Source organism: Opisthocomus hoazin, chromosome 1, assembly GCF_030867145.1.
Source record: "Opisthocomus hoazin isolate bOpiHoa1 chromosome 1, bOpiHoa1.hap1, whole genome shotgun sequence".
Lineage (NCBI taxonomy): Eukaryota > Metazoa > Chordata > Aves > Opisthocomiformes > Opisthocomidae > Opisthocomus > Opisthocomus hoazin.
Window position 1 is genome coordinate 21,394,310 of NC_134414.1, and position 17,738 is coordinate 21,412,047.

Sequence of the window (17,738 nt, forward strand, 5' to 3'; positions counted from 1 at the left end):
TAAACATAGAGTTTGCAGTAAAGAGCGCTGAATGTCCAAATAGACGTTTCAAGGTTCAGAGGCACAGTAGTGTGGAGGTCTTGTTATATTGCTTTGCCTTGTTGTATTCTGTGTTTGTTTAGGCTCTTATACTGTACTCTGTGCCTGCTTCTGCTGTGCTTCCCTTGCTTACAGTTAAGGAGAGGAATTTTGTGTTGTGTGACGATACCCAAATCAGGAGAACTGGTTAGTGGAACAACTCCTCTTGCATCGTTGCACTAATTCTGTGTAATACCCACCAACATAGCCTGGGAGGGTTTTCGTCTGCTATCCTAAACCGTTGTGCTGAGGTGCTGATGCATAGAAGTGAAGAACAGGAAGAAGTAAGTTCGAAGAGTGGAGTTGTAGTATATGGTTCAATATAGTCTGTGAAGTAGTGTATATTTCAAGTCAGTTTAGTGTTAAAATGGAAATTTAAATATCTGTGGGCAAATTTAGTGAAGTGACTTTTGAAACATAAAATATTTCATAAGTGCAGTTATTTTTCAAAGCATTACATTTCACGCTCCTAGAATGGTTGCTTAGACAGGGTACTGCTATCATTCGTAATCCGTGTTTTCAGAGAAGGTTTGATAAGTGGAGTGATTTTATTACCTCAAAGGTCTGACTTACCTTCCTGCTAACCTTCCCTTGGGAACTGTGGTTTGAGGCAACAAGCTCAGAAAGAAAAGTTACCCAGGAAGTGTTGCTCAGAAATTGCATGGGTTTGTGGGTGGCTCAGCAAAGTGGGAACTGGGTTCCTCGTGTTGTCTGGGTCACTGGTGTGTGTGTGACTTTGGTAACTACGAATTACCACTGTTTGACCTTCTCTTCTACCATAAAATGTGGTTTTCTCTTGCACTAATAGGGGTAGAGTTAATGAATGTGAACGACACACAATAAGTGGCGTTATGCACCCTTTCTTCTTGAGGAACGTAAGATTAATGGTTGTGGAAGCCTGAATCTATCTAGATGTTGAATTGTTTATTGAAATTAAAGAACAGTTTAGTTGAGTGGGATTTTTATTCCCTTAATTTTGTTTCATCTTCTGCTTAATTTAGGAATAAAGGAGGGAAGGATGGGGGATAAGTTTTACTGCTATAGGAAACAAAGTTCTAAACTTCCCTAATGGCATTTTCTGTCAAGCTTTATTTGGGGAATTCTTTTTAAGAGGGTACGTGTTCCATATAAGTGGACATGCAGTTTTTACAACTGAAATGGAGTTTTATGTGTGCTTCTTAGCATGAGCTAGGTAATCGCAATCTAAATCATGTAAACACTGGTGTTTGCAATTCCCCCCCCATGTTTCACAGTGAAACCACTCTTATTCACAAAGCTGGTGTACTTGGATTTTATTTTCAGCTTTTTTCAGCGAAGGGCTGAGTTGGTCTTCTCCAGAATTGCAGAACAGGCTTTTTACCTCTTCCAGAAAACTTATGGGATCCACTCTGAAGTTTCACTCCCAAGGAAAACTTCTGAGGAAGTAGTTTGTTTTACTTGTTTTATAATGCCTTTTCGGCAACTTCTAACTGTTCAGCAGTGCGTCTTTCAAGTTCATTATCCTGCAAAGAGTGACTGGGAACAGAAATATCTGCAAGTAGAAAACTAATCTTTTTCACAGGAATAGGAAAGATTAGAGCAACTCACCAAAGTCTAGGGAATAATTGTAAAGCCAGCTCTGTGTGGGGGAAGCATGCAGCTGATGATTTTCAAAGGTGATGCATTCAAATTTTTGTTTCTTTGTTTTTTTACAATGGAAGAATCATAGAATCATTTAGATCGGAAAGGACCTTTAAGATGATTGAGTCCAACTGTAAACCTACCACTGCCAAGTCCAGCACTAAAACGTGTCCCTAAGCACCACATCTACACATCTTTTAAACACCTCCAGGGATGGTGACTCAGCCACTTCCCTGGGCAGCCTGTTCCAGTGCTTGACAACCCCTTTGATGAAGAGAATGGGCAAAACTGTCTCTCTGAATGGGAGAACCTTTTTTACCCCCATGGGGTTTTTTTTTGTTTTGGTTTGTTTTTTTTGTAATGTTGAAAGAATTATAAACTTTATCAAATGGGGGGGGGTGTGCTGCTTCCATGAGACCCATGTTCAATACCTACGGCAATGGTTTGATGATGCTGTGAGGCCTCCAGGTCCTGTTGCTGTACAAATAGTTACTGTGATGCCTGCTGGATCTTTATAACTTGAAGATGAGACATCTTTGCACTTAAGAGCAGCAGGGGATACAGTTTCCAAACTATGCTTATTCTGAATATTAAAGAACAGATTTAATTGTAAATTTCCATGTAGAAGTTAATACAAGGAGATGGTTGAGAGACCCTGATGTGCTGCCTGTGCTTGTTTGAAGAGGTGTTAGCGTCAGAACAGAGCGCGTGTCAGAATTTCAAGTAGTTAGACTGTATTATTTACTGTATTTGAAGTGAATTATGTCGAATGTAGTATGGGTAGCCAAGACAATGATCTGTTCAGCAGTAAACAGGGCATTGGAACATAACACTGCAGATAGCTTAACCGGTAGTCTTTCTGCCACAGAACTCTCAATCAACATTTTCTTTAATTGCAGGTTTTTCTTTTTAAAATGTGGAGCTGTAAGCAAATAGGATTACAACATATGCAATAGAACGGTTATTTTTCTCTTAAGGTGTTTGTTTGTTTGTTTGTTTGTTTAATAACAGAAGTCAGCCCGTATTCTACGGTGAGAATAATCAGAATGGTATGGGACCACTTTATTTCTTTAGCTTTCCTCTTGATTTGCATTGTAACTTTGAAAAAGTCACCTTGGATTAGATTTTTCAGCACGATGTAAATAATTTTTATCTGTACCAACTGTAGCCTTGCCTGTCAAACTGCCTATGGCCAGTTAACCCACAGGAAGGGAGTCTGTGATACAGCAGCTCCTACGTTACTCTGCTTCCTTCCTCCCTCTTTGCTGCTGATGCCAAATGCACAGTGGAGAAAAAAGGTATGTGGCAGCATCCGTGGGTACTGCTCCTGATGCCTGGCTGCCATTTTGGTCATGGTAATTTATTCAAGATGGGTTTGTAGCTCTGCCTCATGACTTTCCTTGCATGTATCTTGGCTGGGGCAACGAAGCAGACTGAGTATCAGTCATGTTGTCGATGTATAACTCCATTAACAGGTGAAGAACACTTGCTAGAACTTGTTGCTTTGTAGCTAATGCAGTGAATAAGGGAAGAAGTTGGCAGTCTGCTTCTCGAAGAAATAAATAGTAACTCTGTCACTTTTTAGAATAATACTTACTGTGAAAAGTGTTGTTCAGCCATGGTAGTGTAGGTCAGATGCTAGCTTATGAGAGACGCCTCTGAGAAGAAGAATTTTTACATTAACTGTAGAAACTGCAGTCCTGAAAGATAACTTTATTGTTAATAAGACAGTTTCTTATTTAATTTTTCTGTTCCTTTTAGAATAAAGGTTCACTTCAGTTTGAAGACAAATGGGATTTCATGCGCCCTATTGTTCTGAAACTTCTTCGTCAGGAGTCTGTCACAAAACAGCAATGGTTTGATCTGTTTTCGTAAGTAATTTTTTAGTATCTTGCATCCTTCTGCGTAGTGGGAATACAATTATGGTACTGCTTCTGATACAGAAGTCACGTGGGACAGACTATGTGGGAACACAGAGAACATGAGTACTAGTTTTATTAAGTGGTAAGTGTGCACGTTTGCAGTGGTGTAGGCAAGAGTACAGTTTTGTTGGGATTCAGATCTTTGCAGATAGGGTGGAGAAACAACACCAGAGCTTTTGACTTCAGCTGATCGTAGTAAGCAAGTTTTGTACCTGCCCACAAAGCTTTTGTTAGAATTAGAGACAAGATGTTGTTTACTGCTTTGGCAGTAAGTTCATTTAAAGGCAGTTTTGCCGAAGGTTACATTATTCTGATTTGAATGTCTTTCTCCTAAAATCACTTAAGAATGCTACTGAAGTAACAGGGTAATGCAGTTTGACTGGTATAATTTGAATAGTTTTATGCCCTAAGAATACTACATTTTTCAGACAGTGTTTGCATTATTGTATTTTCTACAAAACCTGCTGTTTTCCTCCTTCCAAAAAGCCAGAAGTTGCTACCTGTTCAGTGATTTTTTTTTCTTAAAATATATTGTGTGACCTTTGCCAACATAATATGGAAGTGAATTAAAACATATATATCAAAAGTATATCTGAAATAATCTTTGTCTGAACCTAGTTGTTTTCCCTGAAATACAGTTGTGGCTTAAATCTGCAGCATCTCCTTCTGTTTTTTAAAATCTGTCACAGAGGAGTTTTTTATTTAAATGCAGTCTTGTAGCAGTTTGTATCTTTATTGCTCTTCCATGAGGATGGTGCAGTGATTCTTTTTACACCCATCTTACTGCACTTGTCACACTTTTCTGCCAACCAAAAGGAAAGGTAGTTTATCATGTAATGAGTTTTAAAGTCTTATGATGTCATGGCTGTAGTAGTTGCCAGAAGCATGGTACAGTTAAGGTACAAATTCAGTTCAGAGTAATTGCTTTCATTTTTAATAATTAGTTCAATAATTCTGCATTGTTATTGAAATCTTCCATTTATTATTTTTGTTGTAGCTGAATTATTAAATAGAACTTAAGTAACTTTGTGGCTAAATTAAGGATATTGAGGGAAAGGATCCCACTCTCCTACGTTCCTATTTTTGGACAGTGCTCTTTGTTAAGCTTTCTAACAAAAATTCAAAACCTGTAGGTGTCTTCTGCCTACTGTTTGAGTATAATTATCCAGTATTGCTTTTTTCATTGCTGTCAGGAAATAGTGGCATTCTAAATACAGCAACACCTTTCTGCACGTGAAAGTTGCGTAAGTCTCAGAAGTTAGGTAGACCTCTCTGAATCCTGGGCCAGCACCTTTGATCTGTGTCAGAGGAACTTTTTACCTTGTCAGTTTTGTCATTTCAGTTAAACTAAAAAAGATGCTTTTGTATTGAAATAACTGTATTGATTTAATACGAACAAAGTCATACCTTTAGATTATATAGTTGCTTTCCTGCAAAGATGTGGTCTTATTGTTGAAAGGAGGAAGAAGAACCAGAGGAACATAATGAGTCAAAAAAAGGCTTGCTGGGCCACATTATATGTGATGTATGGTTAGGAGTGTAACTTATTTAGTTTTTAGTATGGAAAGAAAGTAGGAATTAAGTTACACTTGCTGGGCTGTCAGCTAGGAAAAACAGGAATTTATTTGACTTCATTAAAAATCATTTTGGTAGCTTTTCTACAGTAAGGTTTCACTTTAAAATGCTACTGCTGTCATGAAATATTTAAGTGATCTTATTAAACTAATTAAAATGTCTTTTATGTTACTGATGCCCCTAAGCTCACATTTCTCACAAGGAAGGTATGTTTCCTTTGTAGCACAAGGATGTTGTAGTGCTTGGATTGTGAATCTGTGAGTGAAGGCTGCATGTTAATGAAAGCATTTTAGAATAATATGGGCTGAGTAGTAATGCTTCTGCTGGCAAGCGATTTTAAAGAAGAGCTTTAAAAATTGTCCTTAATGCAGTGAGGATTATTAAATAGATAGTGAAAACAGAATTGGCTTCTACCTCTCCTTCTCGACTGTGGCCTTTTCCTAGGTAGGTTGCTGTCACTTGCTTCCAATACTTTTTTATAGCTTCAGTCTCTTCTCCAAACATGCTTTCTTGCGTGCATCACTGGGACCTAACCATGTGTTGTTTGACAATGATAGATAAAAAGTATATTAATTTCTTAGACATACTGAAATTATGACTGTTAAAACCTTAAACTTTGAGTAGCTGTTACTAAAAGGTGGATACATTCTTTTATAGAGATGTACATGCAGTTTGCTTGTGGGATGATAAAGGTCCAGCAAAAATCCATCAGGCTCTGAAGGAAGACATCCTTGATTTTATTAAACAGGCACAAGCGGTAAGTTCTTAACGTTTCATAACTTCTGTTCATATTGTTAGAAAAATAACCAGCTTTCATTGAATCTAAATGCATTGCTTTTTTGTTTGAAATTCTGTGATGTTCTGGAGATCGTAATTACCCTGCAAACTTCTGTTGACAAAAAGAAGACTTAGCCTTGAGCATTTGCATTGGCTTATTGTTTTCTCACAGTCCTTGAAACTGGGGTGGGCAATGATTTTTGTGTTATATTAAAAAAAAAAACCCAAACACAGCATTATTTTTGTTTATCCAACAGTACTTATGGAATATTCTTCTACTTGAAAACCTCCTGAGGCAAAATTTTCCATAAGAAATTACCGTCTGGAAAAAAAATTTGTTTGTCTAGCTTCAGTGCTATGCTGACGTGTTCATGGATGGCTTTAGAATAAGCCATGTGTATGACATACTAGAAATACCCGTGCTATCGACTCAGCAAGCTTAGCTGTCCAGTTTTTTGGGCTTCCCCCCAAATGATTGAAGTCATCAATAGATTCAAAGGAAATTTTTGTGTTTGTAAAATGTATATCAAACAGTGTTTTCTGTAATAAGGAATTTTAGAAGGAGTTGTTGTGAGATTAAGAAAAAAAAACTAAAATCCCATGGCAAAGGTTAGAGGAGGACAAAATGAAAGTCTATAAAATCTTTCTTCAGTGAGGAGACTTACAGCACTATGGCTTTGCTCAAAGGAAAATTGTTTCTTATATAGGCCTTTGTATAACCAGGCATATAAATATTGATTTTTGAGTTCCATCAGCTTGCTTGCTTACATGGATAAATGCTGTGCTGAACTGGGGCCTTTGATACGGTCTGCATTGGCTGTTGTTTCAGGGGTATCGTTTTAGGCACTGTGATAGTCATTGTACAATGAAGCTGGAGTTTCCAGACATTAATAAAATACACGTGTTAGGCAGATGTCTGGGTCTAATGAAAGGTTAGTAGATGCCGTTCAATTAAACTTTGACTGTATAGAATATTACATAATCGTTACAGGTTTGGGGTTTTTTTAAAGATGTGATTGTACCAGCACATGCCTTTAGATCAAAGGCTTTTAATCTTTTTGGCTTGCAGATGGCTTAAAAGAAAAAAATGGTTCGTTAGGAAAATTTAAACTTACTACTTGTTTGCTGTTACCTTTATTTACTCTTTAGAAATGGTCCATATGCTATGAGTTGATAACTACTTCCCTAAACTAAATGGTACTTAGATATGTAGAGTTTCTCATACTGATATATCTGTCTATTTGAATTTTACACGTGGAATTATTTTCAGTATAAGCAAAGTCAATTCGTATTTTGTGTAGAAATTTGTTTATAAATTACCTCCTCTTCTCCCCCTTCTCCAGAGAGTGCTGAGTCATCAAGATGATACAGCTCTGCTAAAAGCATATATAGTGGAGTGGCGCAAGTTCTTCACACAGTGTGATATTTTGCCCAAGCCATTTTGTCAGTTGGAGATTACTTTAATGGGCAAGCAGGGCAGCAACAAGAAGTCTAATGTAGAAGACAGTATTGTTCGAAAGGTAAGTGACAGGTATTAAGAGTTTTGTTGCCTACTGTTCTGCTTATAGTAATAGTACAGAAGGCATTCTGTAGCTGAAGATGAAATTGCACCGATCAAGTAATATGACGTATCCCTTTGCTTCAGTGTGAAGGTCAGAACAACCCTGCAACTTGTTTATTTCTCTCCACAATAATTTCACTGTGTTTCTCCAGTTTTGCTTTGCCTAGTAACAGTTTTGTTCAGGTGATTAAAGCACTTTTGTTGGCTTTGTTTTTTTTTTTTCAATTGTGACTTGAATCTTGGCATGGGAGACAGTTGTAAATTCATCTACTATTTCTATACTTTTGAGCAGCAAGTGTACTTGTATATACAAGTGAGTAGTTTTTCTACTCCTAGTTTATTTCCCTAGGCCAAGATTGTAACTGGGACACATGTCTGCATTTTATAAATGACCAATTAAATACTGTCATCTCAAGTTAAATATGGCTATTGATCTCTCAATTTCCCCTTTTTCCTCCAGACTGTTAGTCACATCAGTGAAAAGATTGGACATGTAGAATCTTGTGAATACAATCTTTTTACTATTTCATATCAAACACATAAAGAAAGTCTAAGGTTTTGAGTGTGGAGTGCTCAGTGTTCCAAGTCCCATGAATAATGGTCCTTGAAATTGCTTTAGTTTTTCATTATGAGAAAAACGGAACATATCAGTTGTAAAGTGTGAAGTCCTTTAGTTTGAAGTCATTCATTATGCCTTTTCATTGCAGAAGGGTCTGTAGGGAAATGAAATTTCTTTAGCAATCTTTCATTTGGTACTGAAAATAGTTTTAACTGTCCAACTGTGTACAGGATGGGAAGAACAAAATGGTTTTAATGCATTACTTTGGGCAGGGTTTTTTTCTTCGCCCTCCATTTTTGACGTTTGATCTTCTATACCTTTTGAACAAAAGGAAGAGAGAAGAATAGCGAAGAGAGGAATCACCACCTCAAGTTACCTTTTTTTCTTTTCATTGTTCATTGGAGAAAGCATGTGACCTTATTAGGCTCTCCAAGATCTGGCAAACTCGAACTCTTACCTCTGCTGTATGCAGAAGACAGGAGAACTAAGAAATTAAAGAAAAGACAAGATGGAGTGGAGGAAGTAGTGAGGAGAAACTGGGAGAAAGAACTGGTGTCTAACAACTAAGATTTTGTTCAGGATGAAGCTGATGGAGATGTGTCTTATCTCTCATATGGAGTCTAGTTAGGACCATCCCATGATCGGGACATCAAAGCCCCGAGTCTCCAACTTATCTTGCTATTTCATGTTCACTGCTGAAGGTCACTTCCTGTTTCTGGCATCGTTCTCGCTAGTTTTCTAAAAACCACCTTGTGAAAACTTTTCCCATGCTTGAGAAGTTCTTCATGTAGTCACTCAAAATGATATGTGTGTTTTCCTTCAAATACCTCCGTAAAACTTCCTTCTCCTTAATGTCTAAAAGCAGTTGGACTGTGATAAAGCTGTTAATGTGCCTGCCAGGTTGCTTGACTTATCTCACTGTTTCCCATTTTTCACTTGTTTCAGCTCTTATAAACCAATTCTATAATTGTACAGTGCAACCATAATGGGCATATCAGTAATGTTAAAACAGTGAAAAAAGTAATTGAAGAAGTGTAATAAAGTTTTGCTTCTAAGAATGTTCCAATGTTTTGAACAGTAATTCCCTTCCAACACATATGACTTCAGTGTCAGAAGTGGAAATTTAGCTGAAATTGAGAGACAGTTATGGAGAAGTTAAGAATAAAGGGTGGTAAACTTAACACTTTTGAAAGAATATCTGACTTCTATTAGGCGCTTGCTGTGATTAAATCTAAAACTTACAAAGCAAGAATGGAACAAGACCATCTAATCTTTGCTATTAACTTCACTACACAACTGTGTCAAGTCATCCTAAGCTCATTTTTAGTAAGCTTATTCACAATCAGGAGGTGAAGTATGAACTGGTAAATTTTATGATTCCAGCCTGCTTTCCACTGCCAGTGTAGCCTGACAATCGGTGTGCTTAAATTACATTCGTAGCAGTTACTGCTAAGTTCAAAGATACTGCAAATTTGAGCTTTCCTCTAAAGCAATGAAATGGCATGAGTTGGATAGAATAAATAAAAATTATTTTTTGAAGTTTGACATCATTAGGCATTCAGTGGCTTATAGAAAGAGACAGATCCGGTGTCTAAGGGCAACAAAAAAAAGATCACAGTAACTTGAATTCTAAAGCAAATGAAGATCTTTTAACAAACATGTAGCATACGTTGAGTATTTACTACTGAACAGCTGGTGGAGTTTAGGTGGGCATGAGTATGGCCTGGCCTGCCAGTGAGCTTTTGGCGTTGCTCAGCTGCAGCACATCGGGTCTGGTGATCAGGGGTAATGCAGTACGTTTGCAGCAGTGTCAGTAGCAATCACAAAAAAAAAAACCCCAAAAAAACCCCACAGTGGAATATGAAGGGACCCTTTGAGTGATGAGGAATTAGTTAGGCATTTCCATAACTCATTCTAAAACTTTGCGGTGCTTAGATGACGTTTGGAGTTTTTTATAAATTACATACACATTATTTGCATATTGAACTTTCATGTTAGATAAATCCAAAATGATCATTTTTTTTTTTTTTACGTAACTGTGATGTTCATTGAATTTTTGGTTTTGTTGAAGACTGAGCCTGCCAAATAGTGAACTATATTTGGATGTTTGGCTCAAAAGTACCCCCTGATATTGCAACTTCTGACACGTTTCATTGCTGGAAAAGCTACTTGACTGATTACTGAGAACTGTAGAAATGTCACCGTGTCATAATTAATACAGAATTACGGAATTAATATCTGAATCAAATATTGCTTCCCCTAGCTTTCCAGTTACATAAAGTAAGCTTAGAATGTAAGCTGTTATTTCTGTAACAAGTTCAGAGCAAGATCAAGTTCTAAGGCAGTTGAACTGCTGTGTATAACCTGAAAATTATAAATTGCTTAATTTCTGTTTCTGAGCTCTTGTATTTCTTCTGCAGAAATGAGTCTGCATGTACCTTTCTGACAGGATTTTTTTTTTTCTTCCTGATACACAGCTCATGCTAGATACATGGAATGAATCCATATTTTCAAATATAAAAAACAGACTTCAGGACAGTGCAATGAAGCTAGTTCATGCTGAAAGACTAGGAGAAGCTTTCGACTCTCAGCTCGTTATTGGAGTTCGAGAATCATACGGTATGTCGTGCGCAGACCGATCTCTGTTGCGCCTCAGTAAATGAGTTTTCATCATACAAAATGGACAAGTATGGTTGTAGGCTTGGAATGATTATCTCAGCATCTTGTACTGATTTTTCGTTGTTGTTGATATGTGATACCAATAAAATTCTGTTTAAAACCTTCAACTTCTAAGCGATTTAGCTACTTATTAGTTACTGCAAAATGAAATATTTTCAAAGAGCAAACTACTTTTTGACTTTCTAGGGTTGCAGATATAACCTTATGTCTGTGCCTCTTTCCATATTGTTTCTGATTCTTCAGACAGTTGGAAGAAGAAAGGCTCAACATGTTGCATCTAAGGCTCCCAGGCTTTTTCTTCTCTGCAAAACGGATGTGTGTATCGGAAACTTCGGTGGCATTTCACCATTGCCTGCCTCTTATGCAGAGTTCTGTACCCTGTTGAATTGAATTTGTTGCTAATACTCTCTGATAGCTTTATAGATGTCAGTTCTAAATTTTTTTTAAAGTGTACTCCATTTAAGGACTTTATTTATTTATGTCTCTGTAACCGTTTAGAGGAAGGTGGAAACTTCTTTTCAAATAGTGCAAACCACTGCTGGGTAGCAGTAAGCTTGCCATCTCCATTCTTGTAAAACAGAAAAAAACTACTGCAAGAAAAAAAAGTCTTAAAATGAAGACATTGGGATTCTAAGAACAGTGTTTAAGAAAAGCTGTTTGCTGAGTAAGGTGGAGAAGTTTTCACTTTATTAGGCATTATGCTGAGCTTCCCTGCTGTCCCTGTCCCCCCCCCCCCCCTTTTTTTTTCTTGTTTCCTTTTGATTTTGCAATTGTATGTGTATTTCTGGTTACCATGTTTGAATGACCAAAATGCTGGAGATAAATATGCAGTTCTTTCCGGTCCCTTATAGTTAATGTTTTGGGAGCAAAGACTGGGCAATTTTGGTTACCTTTAGGGATCAGAGTGCGTTTATAGGACACTTCAAATTGTTCAGTGCAGCCTTTTAATGCAAGACTCACTTTAGCGAGAGAGATTTGCTCGTTATTAGCCACATAAGTTTCCAGGACTTGAGAGTAAGTTTGGACTTTCTCTTTGCAGTTAACCTGTGTTCTAATCCTGAGGATAAACTTCAGATATATCGGGATAACTTTGAAAAGGCATATTTGGATTCAACAGAGAGATTTTATAGAACACAGGCTCCTTCTTATTTACAACAAAATGGTGTACAGAATTATATGAAATATGTAAGTAAAAATTCTGTTGTAACTTTCTTCTGGAAGTGTTAGTACTTCAAATAATTGCTGTTCTACTTTTGCACAGGCAGATGCTAAACTAAAAGAAGAAGAGAAGAGAGCACTACGATATTTAGAAACAAGGCGTGAATGTAACTCTGTAGAAGCAGTAAGTATAATGTGTAGAAAAATTGGTGTGTTTTACATTTATATAGTAGTATTACATTGCAGTTTTGATTTTTTTTTTGTGTGTGCTGCAGTGTTATGTGGTAGCAGTAGATTGATACAAAACTGTTGATTCTATGTTTTTTGATCATCCTTTTTTTTTTCTTGCAAAAATCTGTATTTCTTTCCAATCTGTCAATTTACAGTTTCTACAGGTGTTTTAATAGTACATGTAGATCAAAAGTTCAGATTGAAGGGCAGGTTTTTACTCAAGTTGATTTTTATTCTTTCGAGTCAGGTATGAAATTTTTTTTTTTCTGTGCTTAATAGTGAATGAGCTTGGCCAGCTTACTTTCAAACATCAATCCAGTAGGTAAAGGTTTCTCAGAGCTCATTTAGAATACCTGAAAGAGTAGTTGTTCATTGCAATCAAAAGGAGCAATAGAAATTTCGTCAAAGTGTTCTAGATTTCCTCTCAGGCTGCAATATGGCCGTTTAATATAATGGATGTGTTTTCTTTTTTTCCTTTCACTTCCCCCCCTTGAGCAATATTTTACACAGATTCTGGAGGAAGATGTAACTACAGTGAATAGTTCGTAATTGTCTGTGTTGAAATTAGTTCAGGAAACAGGTAATTTTAAATAAATACCCTTTAAATCTGAATTTTCTGCAGTGGATCAAGATGTGTTTTATGTCTTTTGTTAAGTTGTAAATCATACAATTTATAGCAGTGCAAAATGAAACCCGTACAGAGAGGCCAACAAAAGAGAGACGGTCCTGACATGTACAAGCAGTTTCTGTTCTAGATCTCGCCATAGTGTCTTGTTCAAGCCAACCAGCCTGGTCCAAATAGGGTATGCTGGAATGAGAACTATTCTTAGCTCTTGGATGTATACTTGGAAACTAAGTAGGGTAGTTGGTGTTCCAAAAGTAATGACTCCCTTGAGAGAAAAGAGGCGACAGAAATATTAAGCTCATTACTGGTTTGGAAGAGAGTGTACCACATTTACTAACTTACAGGGTTTGAAGAAATACAGTTTCATGTATAGATTTTATTCAAACTACACATACTTTTATGAAACAGTGAATGAATTAATGATTTTGTAGAGCACAGTTGTTAAGAACAGGCAGGATTTTGTGTCATGGCAAACTTGAGAGAGGTCAGACTGGTGTTCGGATGGCTAAACAAGCTAATTCTGTGTTTAATATATTTCAGCTAATGGAGTGCTGCGTCAATGCTCTGGTGACATCTTTCAAAGAGACTATTTTAGCTGAATGCCAAGGCATGATCAAACGAAATGAAACAGAAAGTAAGTGAAGCTTCAAGAACAGTGCAGGATGAACTCAGCATCAGCTGCATAAAAATAGATCTGTTCATAGACGTATCGAATTACTGTTTTTGATAGATGGTGGCAGTGTGTCATAGATAAAATATTACTGCATGTGGGCTACTTTATCCACAGAAAATGGCCATCATTGGTTAGTATTTTTTTTATATCACTTCTGAAATGTGTATGTATAATACCCTAATTTGAATGACTGGATAGCTCTCATCTTATTTGAAAGAAAATAATATTTTGTGCTCTATTTTATTTATTTTTCCTACAACTTATTTTCCTCAAGTTGAACAACTCTGGTAAATGGTGCATGTGTCTTATTTTTTATTTGGATAGTTCAGATACAAACACTTCCCTTCATTCCACCCCCACTACCCTCTTGCCCCTGGAAAAAAAGTGAAACATCTCTTTATAAAGCTGTTTTTTGTGAAAAGCAGGGAGAAGATGTTCTTATTCTGATTGTTGCAGGACCAGTAGGTCAATCAACAAAATCTCTGCAAGTTTTCCATCTGGTTTCACAGCCAGTAGGTCACTGAGTGTTGAAAGCTAGCTTGGCGTGCCTTTTTGAAGTTTTCAAAAGTTTTTTTAACTTTGCTGCCATAAATAGAGAGGTTAGTGTGATTCAAAAGTCTTGTGTTGGTCTTGTATGATAAACCAAACTAGATAAGTCATTAAAATGTCATAATTTAAGTAAGGAAATTAAAAAAAAAAAAAAAGCTGAAATCACAGGTTGATTTGCTTTTTTTGAAGTCTCAGTGTCCTGCAGCAAGGGAAAACTTACTAATGTCTATATAAGTTTTCATTTCTATGCAAATTTGAAAACTGTTTTATGACTTAGTGGAGAAAATACTTACTTGCAAAGCTAGCATTTCAGAAAATATTTGACCGCAAAACTATGTCATACTGATCTGTTCGTGTAGCAGCATGATTTCTGGCAGTAGTCCAGAGCTAAATCTAGAAAGCCACCAAACTTCTTACGAGTGTATGTTACAGCCTTTGTGAGAATACAGGAGGCTTGTATAAATGTAGATCTTCAGAAGGGTTCATCTATAGCATCCAAAGCATCTTTCTTCAGAAACTTGTTGAAGTGTTCACACAGTCCTCTCTTCGCTTGTGGCTGCGTCTGCCCCGTGGTACTGCTTGGTTGCAAAATACTTCTGTTCTGTTTAGTAGAGAAGAACTCAAGCATCTCTTTCAAATCTTCCCCTACCCCCCCCCCCACCTATGCTGTTTAAAATGTTTTAATGAAAGGTACAGGTGCAGATGATTAGAAATTTATTTAGACTGGAGCTATACATAGTAATACATACATCGGATAGTACCCTCTGCTGTACTTCGCTAATGCATGTGTCTTTCTGATATTTGCCTCAAAGAATTTCATGATGTTTACTTTATTAAACAGCATCTGACAAGAAAGGGCTGGGTTTTTTGGTTATGAGCTGGGCACTACTGTAAAATATTCTGTTACGTGAAGTACTTGATATTTACGTGCCATGCAAAGGAAGGCAGGCATAATGTTTTCCAACTGAAAACTACCAAAGATGTCGTAACTTGCAAATGCTCTTCAGAATTGGCTTAGTGTGGTTTTGTTTGCTTATAGTATTGCGAATGGGAGGCCTAAATTTTATTCTTGAAGTACTTCATAACAGAAATAAAAAGTAAACTTGGCTTTTATGAATACAAAATGAAAACAGAACTTGATTAAGTACCCCAGTGACTACAAGATGGATTTGTTTCCTTTTCAATGTCATAATGTATTCTGAGAGAAATTCCAGTGAAATGTTCCTTTGGTTTTGTTACTTTGAAATCTGTTTTTAGAGAATCTGTTTTTTTCATATTCCTACAGTTTTAGGGATTCGCCTGAAGTCTTCCTTTGCCACCATTTGTTAGGGGAAACCAATGAATTTTTTTCTTGAATTATTCATGCCATCACTAGTTTACAGAAACAGATGTATAACCCTTTAATATATCTTTTAATTTCCTTTTTTCTGCCATCTCTTCCTCTTACCAAAAAGATCCAGTAAAAGTTGAGTGAGCTTTTTGGACTTGCCTATGTAAAACAGTGCTGCTATCACTTACGATACCTCTAAATTGCACTGAGAATACCTCTGCAATTTGTTCTGGTTCCTGAAATCCCATAGTTTAGCCCATATTGAGCTGTCTCTGATAGCATTGCAAGTTCTTGTTGACAGTTGTTGATAGTTTCCATTCTTCAATTTGCATTGTTGTGTTCTAAAAGGACTTTGTCCTCTCTGTGCATTGCTTTTTCTATTCGGTTTTGCAAGTGTTGTTGGGATACAGAAGTTGATAACATGTATTTTATACTCAGTGGGACGGGATCTTGCAGATGTCGCTGACAAAAGTATTGCAGAGAAGAAAACAAAGACAGAGCCTCTGGCTGTTGTCTCCTTTCACAGTAAAAGTGACATTGAAGAACTAAGCAAATCTATCTATTTTTTTCCTGTCAAAAAAAGAATCGGAATCCATGATCAGTTTGTTCTGCTTCATTAACCACAATCCTTTGCTGTGTTTAGTTCAAATCTCTGTGGTCTCTCTAAAACAATCTGGTGGCCTTGATCCAGGTGCTCCTTTGTGGACAGCTTTTTCAAGATTATTGATGTTTCAGTACTTTTTTTTTTTTTTTCAGTGTTGAAATACCTTCACAAAAAGTAGACAAATAAACCGTATCAGTTTTTAAAGTTTTTGAACTGGTAATTTTTGGAAAAACTAAATAAACTCTCTGGGAGAATATAGAGGAAAAATCCTGTTTATCTTAGTCAGTTTTGGTTACTTCAGAATTTGGCATGCTTTTAATTAACACAAAACATTGTAGATGGGCTTGGAAGATACACAAAGACAGCTCTGTTTGGGTTTAATTTAAAAAAAATTGAAGTATCTTGAATCCATACAATTTCCTGCATGTAGGCTTCCAACTGAAAGAGACCCATTTTTGCCAGGGATTTTAAGGCAGCTACACTGAGAACCTGGACTTAATCTAGATTGCCGTTGACTTTAGGGGGGTTTATTCAAGCCTGTGATATTATATGCATAAGCAAATAATACGTTGCAATAAATGTCTCTCTTTGCCTTCACAAGAGTTTCCTTGTGGGATCAGAATTAGAACAGTATTCAAAACATGTTTGCTTTTGGGGGATGGATTGGATTATTTTTCTTTATATCTATATATATATATCTTATATTCAGTGTTCCACTTGAGATACCCTAGCAGAAGTGCAGTGTATTTGTTTTTTTTACAGATCTTTGACTGGTGGCTTTATCAGTATTTGTATCTTTCAGAGTTGCATTTAATGTTTTCACTGATGGATAAAGTTCCGAATGGCATAGAGCCTATGCTAAAAGACTTGGAAGAACATATTGTTAGTGCTGGACTTGCAGATATGGTAGCAGCTGCTGAAACTATTACTACTGTAAGTTTATGCTTTTTAATAAAATAACAGTGAAAAAACAACTTTGCAGAAGTTAAATACTGTCTAATTGTGGGGCATACATGTGAATGGAAATAATGTTTGAAGATTTTATGTTTAAACATAAAATTTTTATTCACTGAAAGTTTTAAAGGTCTTTAGAATCTTTATGTTTCCAGTTGTAGCTTTAAAATGTGAATCGAATTTGCATAAAGAAAAGGTTATAAATTAAGTGCATGGGATGCTTATATGCAAGCTCACACTGAATTCTATGGAGCCTCATTTTTTTTGTTGTTTTGTTTTTGCCTCTTTAGGATTCTGAGAAATACGTAGAGCAATTACTCACACTATTTAATCGATTTAGTAAATTGGTTAAAGAAGCTTTTCAAGATGATCCAAGATTTCTTACTGCAAGAGATAAGGTAGGTGTTTCTGCTGATCCTTTGTTTTCAGTGGAGTAATTGTTGTAATTCATATTATGAAACCCTTGTGCCCATTCACTGTTAAATCTAGACGCTGCTCTTACTGTAGTAAATATGCAGACTAAAATGTTGATGAAACTTACTACCGACATACTGCCTTTTAATTTTGTGTTGTGGTCATGCATAAATTTGCATTTGTGTTCAGCTTTGTGATGTTGTAGAGTACATCAGAGGATGATCTTTGTACTGAGCACCTTAATGTCTGATTCAGCAGTGTATGTTTAGAATTTACGATGTATTTGGGTATAGTCTTATGACTTCAGATATGCAACCTGGTCCATGCAATCCCATCTTAAGTTGTTGCTTAAAGGAAAGTAGGATGTTAATAGAAAAGAGAAAAATGCAGAATATCAGTTATTGGGAAATGGAGTCAATAGGATTTGAA

General features: G+C 36.5%; 1 protein-coding gene across 2 annotated transcripts in view; it reads left to right on the forward strand.

The window, feature by feature from the left end:
* Positions 1 to 17,738, forward strand: part of CUL5 (cullin 5) — a 33,861-nt gene that overhangs the window by 3,807 nt on the left and 12,316 nt on the right. For both annotated transcript variants that reach the window (XR_012763683.1, XM_075418370.1), the window contains exons 2-10: positions 3,460 to 3,569; positions 5,853 to 5,952; positions 7,316 to 7,492; positions 10,570 to 10,711; positions 11,811 to 11,956; positions 12,033 to 12,113; positions 13,326 to 13,419; positions 16,744 to 16,874; positions 17,186 to 17,293. Coding sequence is in view for 1 of the 2 variants with exons in the window: in XM_075418370.1 (XP_075274485.1) it covers positions 3,460 to 3,569; positions 5,853 to 5,952; positions 7,316 to 7,492; positions 10,570 to 10,711; positions 11,811 to 11,956; positions 12,033 to 12,113; positions 13,326 to 13,419; positions 16,744 to 16,874; positions 17,186 to 17,293 (1,089 nt within the window). In the remaining variant the exon portion in view is untranslated. The remainder of the gene's footprint in view (positions 1 to 3,459; positions 3,570 to 5,852; positions 5,953 to 7,315; positions 7,493 to 10,569; positions 10,712 to 11,810; positions 11,957 to 12,032; positions 12,114 to 13,325; positions 13,420 to 16,743; positions 16,875 to 17,185; positions 17,294 to 17,738) is intronic.